We start from the raw sequence: 7,381 nt of genomic DNA on the forward strand, positions 1-7,381 counted from the left end.
CTTCAAAGAGGCTCCCTTCCTTTTCTCCAGCATCTGCTTCTGGAAATGGACACTTCATTCTGCCTTTATTAAAAAATGTCAGAAGTTACTTAACATGGTTGAGATTGGTGGACCCACCCACACAAACCTATATACACAAGATGTTTGACAGTGAAATGAATGATGAAATGGCCAGACCTATTTTTGTTTTTGGAAGATTTCCTATTGTTATTGGACTTGGTTTTTATATGTCCTTTCAAATTATTTTCTTTTGTTTTCTTATACTATATCTATAAAGTCCATTGGCTAAGTCAGTTTCCCCTATGATTGATGTTCTATTCTTCGGGGATTTTATCTGTTAATGCAATTATATTCCCAGGTGGTGTGGTAATATAATTTAAAGTTAGGAAATGTAAGGACACATCTTTCTTTGACTCTTGCAGAATTTTAAATCCTGTTCTTGTTTTCTTTTCTTTTTTTCTACTGTGTATAAATCTCTTCATTCTTTGCCAATCCTGCAAGTTTTTGATTGAGTTTGAAATTGGTGTCATTTAAAATACACAGATCATCTTGGGTAGTATGCTCATTTTTATTGTCAAGATAAGATCTAGCCAAGAAAGTTTTAGGTTTGTCTACCCTTCAATATATTTCCCCTATAATTCATTGAATTGTTATGAAATATGTCTTGGCATCATGTCAAATGCAAATATTTATGTAATATACTCCTAAAAATTTCATTGAATTTATTTATTTATTTAGTTTTCTCAAAACCAAACTATTTTTTTATACAGTTATTCTTCATCTGGTATCTTGTCATTATTTTGTGTTCTTTTCAATGACTTGGTCTCTAGAGAATTCACCAAAATCTTTGATTGTTTTCATCAGCTATCTTATAAACCTCTGTGTTTCTATAACACTTAGTACTACATTGTCAACATAACGTTTCAGTTCTTATTTCTGTCCTTGAATTTTAATGTCCAGTATGTTGAATCTCATCCACAAAGATTTTTAAAGCAAATACAAACAATAAGAGAAAATGGGTACCCTTGCCTTAGTGTCATCATTTATTAGAAAATGTGTAGAGATCTTTTTGCTGTTTGCTGCTGATAACATTGCTAGTTTTTACAGATGTCAGTTATGTTCATTTGGGGACTTTTTATTATCTATTTTAAGCTTCATCTGGGTACAATAGTATATAAGATGTGCAGTATTTGTCACATTTTTATTCCCTCTTTGTCCATAGTACAATGGACCTCCATATACCTCCATATTTAAACTCACTTGGCAAATTTCTTTTTTTTTCTGATGTGGACCTGCTTAACTTTATTATGGATGCTGTGACAAATGGAATATAGCAATTAATGTTAATTATGTTCACTTTAAAAAATAAAGAGATAAAATAAAATATACTAAGAAACATTTTCTTCTGAGGAAAAAAGGAAGTGGAAGGAATATAAGGTATATTCACCTCCTTTAGTTATTTATAAAAATAATAAAGGTGGGATTTAAAAAAATCTAAAAATAAATTTCTTTGCTAGCACCACAAAGTCATTATTTACGGACATAATTTCATATTTTTCTACCATAGATTAATATACTTGACCATATTTTCTTTTTTTCCACAGAGTTTTCTTGGTACGGGATAGTCAAAGCAATCCCAAAACTTTTGTGTTGTCATTAAGCCATGGATTAAAAATAAAGCACTTCCAAATTGTGCCGGTAAGTATAGCTATGAAGGTCCTGAATCAAAATATTTTGATGTTCTGTTTACAAGAACCAAATCCCATGGTTTTTCACTTTTCTATAAAAGAGAAGTTTCCAAACCAAAAACCTTCTTCCCCATGAAAATTACTTTCTTATTTGGGATATCAACTTCTCTTTATGACTTCCGTGTCCCAACTATCCCAATAAGCCTATATATGGGACCATCATTCTAGCTTTTTCTTCCTGGGTGCTCTGTATCTTAGAAGACATAGTTCATATTTCACATCTTGTTTCTTGAGGTATGATGGGTAAATAAAACTCACACAGGAAAAAGAAATGTTTTTATTCATAAAACCCAAGATGATGCTGCCAGATGTATCCATCATAGTAGTCTGTTAATTGCCTATTGCCTGTACATGGTACAGATTGTGTATTTTCTCTCTCCCCCCTTTGCAGTTAGAAGAGGAAGGCAAACTCTTTTACACACTGGATGATGGTCACACCAGATTCTCTGATCTTATTCAACTTGTGGAGTTCTACCAACTTAATAAAGGCATCCTTCCTTGCAAGTTAAAACATTATTGTGCCCGAATTGCACTTTAGCTAAAACATCAACATCTCATCCTAAGCTCACTTAGAATAACAAATCAAGACAGAACATTACTTTTGAAAAAGCACTTTGTTATGAGAATGAAGTTTAAAAAGAATGTAAATTTCAGCTTACAAAGAAGAGCTTCTATTTCTACAGAAAAAAAAGCCAAAATGCAGTACTTCTGTGTTAAGAGTTGATTAATCAATGGTTAATCTTCCAAATATGAACTTTCGAACTGAAATGGTGTAACTGTGAAGTGCTGAAATCCTAGGGAGTATTTTTCAAAATCTCAATAAATGTCTTTTTCACTAATTTTGTTTTTCAAACGTCTTCTTTATTTTCTCCTTACAATTATTAAACAGCAAAAACATACCCTGCCAACATGACTGTTAGCTCCAAGGACTGCTTCTGAGTACAGTGTAGAAATAGAACACTTCAGAGCTGGCATTCAACTGGTTCTCTCCGGCTCAGATGTACCGGTAGCGGCAGCTGCAGGAGGTTCCGCCCACCCACCCCGACATAAAGCATGAGCACTGCACATGCGCAGAAGGCAGCGTGCATGCGCAGATGAGGCAAGTGCACTCCCATTTGCAAACCGGTAGGGAAGGTAGGTGAATCCCACCTGTGGAACACTTACCATTTGTTCCTTTGCTTCCTACTCCTTTCATTGATTTTTGCATATGATGAGATCAATGAATGTAACCCATGCAATTCTCCTTTCCCTTTACATCAGCCAAGATACACAAAGATGACCCAGACATAGTTTGATGCATTGTGTTATAAGATCATCGTTTCAGAATTTAGTCAAGAATGAAAAATAATATTTGTTTGCAAGGTAAACATCAAACTCTTCGATAACACAGATACCCAGGCAAATACTAGCTATAGCTAGCTCACATTTTGATAATGGTACACATTTACAGTAAAAGTCTTTGCTTACCCATTAAATCTATAGAGAGTAAGAAGGCAGCCTGCAACCTTTCAGGTATCATGAACTACAAATCTCATTATTCTATTTAACAAGTCATTGTATAGATTGACTGTGGTTCAAAAATAGCTGAAGGATGTTTGACGTCTCCCCTACATAAAGGTAATTAATATGTTACCTTCCCTTTTAGTACTTTTAACTGTCAAAGCAACATTTATGTACAGGTAGTCCTCGACTTACAGCAGTTCACTTAGTGACCGATTAAAGTTACAATGGCACTGAAAAAAGTGACTATTATGACCATTTTTCACACTTATGACCATTGCAGCCTCCCCATGGTCACATGATCAAAATTCAGACGCTTGGCAACTGACTCAAATTTATGACAGTTACAGTATCCCCAGGTCATGTGTCCCTATTTTGTGACTTCTGCCAAGCAAAGTCACTGGGGAAGCCAGATTCCCTTAACAACTGTGTTACTAACTTAACAACTGCAGTGATTCACTTAACAGCTGTGGAAAGAAATGTTGTAAAATGCAGGCAAAACTCACTTAACAAATGCCTCACTTTGCAACAGAAATTGTGGGCTCAATTGTTGTTGTAAGTTGAGGACTACCTGTATTAAATGTATACATTCTAAGTGACTTATAAAACCCAATACACAAAATAGTCAGAAATGTAAAACGAAATGAGATATCCCAAACTAAAACAACTATATAAACATAAAAACATAATAGGGCAGTGTTTCTCAACCTTGGCCACTTGAAGATGTCTGGAGTTCAACTCCCAGAATTCCCCAGCCAGCGAATGCTGGCTGGGGAATTCTGGGAGTTGAAGTCCAGACATCTTCAAGTGGCCAAGGTTGAGAAACACTGTAATAGGGCCTTACAAAAACATTAACCCCAGGCTGGGAGTAGGGTTAGGTTTTAAGAGCTTTCCAAAACCCCAAGAGAGTAAATTAGACTGATTTTCAGTAAATTTCCCATGTGCCTACTTACAGCTCTTATTTATTTATGATTTTCCAAGAATAAATTATATAATTTAATTGACAAGAGATTGTATAAAAATAGCCACAACCATCTTGATACAATAAACAAAAACAAGATACAATTTTATAAAATGTTTTTAACCATTGATTACTATAGGGGAAAAAAGTTACAGGCAAGTGTTGTGGCCCCTCAGCTGTCAGCAGAGCTGGCGGAAGACTTGGATAGTGGGGTGGTTGGGGAGGAACATGGGGCAGTCCTAGAGTCTGGGGAAGGCTCGGATGAGGGCTCTGCATTGGAGGCAGAGATGGGGCCAAGTCCATGTGACATTTGTCAGCTGCCTTCAGAGTCAGAGATAAGTGGGGCAGAAGAACAGCTGGAGCTGTTCCCAATGTGCCCATGCGCAGAGCTGTCAGGAGAAGGGAACAACTAAGGAATGGGTCAACTTGGAAGTAAGGGCACAAGTGGACGGTGAATGGCCCCTCCCATAGGGAATTATAGGAGTGAAAGGGGAGGAGTGTTTGCAGGAGACAATTAGTTTGCTTATTATTGTGAAGATTTGCTTATCTGAGTTCGTGCCTCATAGAGACTCATTGCCAGATATTTCATTTTACAGCGTTGCTACTAAAAGCTCTTGGCCTGGCTACTATTCAAGGACTGATAAGGTCTGTTTTAACAATTAAAGGCTTATTGCTAGGACTTTTCTGGATGTGAATGCCAGGAATACACATTAACAAAAGAAAAAGGGTTTTGTGGGGGGGGGAAGGAATCTTGTTTCACGATTCTGTTAAGCCAGGGTCAGAACAGCAAGATATTTTTTAAAATGCCATCAAGAAATTAAAATTCTGGTTCATAATTTATTCTGTTGAGAATCTTTTTCTTAAGTGGATTTTATCTTAATGAAGGAATTCAATGAAAAACCATTAAACAAACTTTTAAGAGAATATGCCTCAATATTCCCATCTGGATTCCAGACAGCAGAATGGAATGGAAAGACAGAAGTGGCATTTGTAAGGAAGCCTTCGCACCTTAAGAAGCAGAAAAGAATCTGTGAGAGTAGATAATCCTCATTTTACTTTCTCCAAGGAAAAACCAATCTAAATCCAAGGAAAGTCAATCAGTATCACAGTCACCAAAATCTCTACCCAACCACAGAGGCCAAGGAAGCGGCAAGTAAATAGATCTATCAAAACCTGCAACCTGTCAGCAAAACAAACAAAAGGAACAATTATAAGAGACTGAAAGGTCAAAGTTGCAAGTAAAATAGAATAGAAAAAACATTGGCATTGATGTACAAAACAAAGCAGGAAACAAACTAGAAGGTTCTGCGAAGAACATTCAATATTTATAGCAAATGCCTTCCATCAACAGCTTAGAAGATGACTATACATCAGGGGTGTCAAACTCGCATTGTCGCATCGTCGTCACGTGACATATTGCAACTTTTTTCCTCTTTGCTAAATGGCATTGGTGTGGCCAGCATGTGACACATCTGGCTCACAGGCCGCGAGTTTGGTACCCGTGCTACATATGGTCAGCTTCAGATGGCCAACCAAACTAGTCTATAACAGTGTTTCTTAACCTTGGCAATTAAGACCAGAGGTGGGTTGCTCCTGGTTTGGCCCGGATCAGGGGAACCGGTAGTAGCAGCAGCGGGAGGCTCCGCCTATCCGCCTGGATGCTTCTGTGCATGCGCAGAAGCATTGCACGTGCACGAGCGAATCAGTAGTAAAAAAAACAAACAAATCAGTGCTGATTATCAAACAATTTCTCAGAAAATTACATCTAAAGAAAACAAAATAATCAGATCAACAAAATAGGAACTCGATGATTATGTAGTGAAGGTAAAGAATAGAAATCTATTCTTTGGATTCAGCTTTGATGAACAGAGTGCATAAGAAGTCTGAACTTAAATTTGTGACATCTTTAAAGAAGAAGGAAAACAAAAAGATAACCCAAAATGCAGAAAGCAAAAGGAGGAGAAATGGTGATCTGTAGAGATGTTGAAAAGAGTTGGAAGGCAGAGAGCAACACAAGACAAAAATATTGTATGATTAACCATTGAGTTTCAGAGAAGAGCAAAAAGCGCAAGGAATTATATTTTCTTAAGAAAAGCAAAGGAATTGAGAATGTAATTAAAAATATTGATAATTGGGGATCACATGGGAGGATAGATTCATTCAAGAAAAATACAGAAACCAAGGTACTGCATATTTTTGTACAAAATAAAGAAGGCAAAGAACTGATGAAAGAAAGAGGAGATAGTTCAGATAAATTGTACTAAAAAGCTGGCAGAAGTAAAACACACACACACACATCTAAAATTTTTGTTTTCCCCAAAGTAAGACCCACCCTGAAAACAAGCCCTAGCCTGATTTTTGGGGTGGGCCTAATATAAGCCCTACCCCAGAAATAAGCCTGGGCAGTGGGCATGGCCAGCACGAGAGACGGGCACACGGGGATCGATAGTGTCCAGCAGCTGCAGCCTGCCAGTAAGTCTGAGCGCGGAGGTAGAGGTGGTGAGGGGAGAAGACAGGTGATCCGGACATGCTACTCAGCTGCCTGACTCTTAGGAGGATCGCGGGAGGCTTTCACAGAAGTCTTCTATTCAATATTAAAAAACAAACACTAAGGTAGTGTCAATGGGCAATGCCAGTTCAATACAAAGAAGCAGAGAAAAGCTGTAGAAACAAACTATCATCTTAGGCTCAACAATTCACGGGTAGCCATAGAATAAAGAACTACCTGCTATTCAGGAGAAAAACTGATACTAATGTGCAGAGATTGTTCTGACAACAAAGGTATATATTATCAAGGCCATGTTTTTTTAAGTTGTAAAATATGGCTATGAAAGCCGGACCATCAGAAAGGTTGAATGAATGCCGGTGAATTCTGGTACTGAGGCAGACTGTTGAGAATACTTTGGACCTTAAAAAGAATAAAACATTATTTGATGAAGGAAAAGTCAATTGTTCACTGGAAGAATGAATCTGAAACTAAAGGTTAGAAATTTTGGACAGTGTTATCAGGGGTGGCTACTAGGGATTCACACAGCTTCGGGAGAACCTCTAGTTAAGAATATGCCCAGTTTGGAGAACCCGCAAATCCCACCCCTGGCTAGCCCTGCCCACCCTGCCCCACCCCACCCCTCGCCTCCCAGGAGTCCCCACGTGGCCTGTTTGGAAAACCAGG

General features: G+C 37.7%; 1 protein-coding gene across 1 annotated transcript in view; it reads left to right on the forward strand.

Annotated features, from left to right (window-relative positions):
- The window catches only part of GRB14 (growth factor receptor bound protein 14), a 67,858-nt gene extending 65,572 nt beyond the window's left edge, over positions 1–2,286 (forward strand). Inside the window, exons 13-14 of the mRNA XM_032238868.1 lie at positions 1,605–1,698; positions 2,140–2,286. Of these exons, the coding sequence (XP_032094759.1) occupies positions 1,605–1,698; positions 2,140–2,286 (241 nt within the window). The remainder of the gene's footprint in view (positions 1–1,604; positions 1,699–2,139) is intronic.
- Positions 2,287–7,381: the final 5,095 nt, after the last annotated feature.

The sequence above is a fragment of the Thamnophis elegans genome, chromosome 1, assembly GCF_009769535.1.
Source record: "Thamnophis elegans isolate rThaEle1 chromosome 1, rThaEle1.pri, whole genome shotgun sequence".
In the NCBI taxonomy this organism is placed as follows: Eukaryota; Metazoa; Chordata; class Lepidosauria; order Squamata; family Colubridae; genus Thamnophis; species Thamnophis elegans.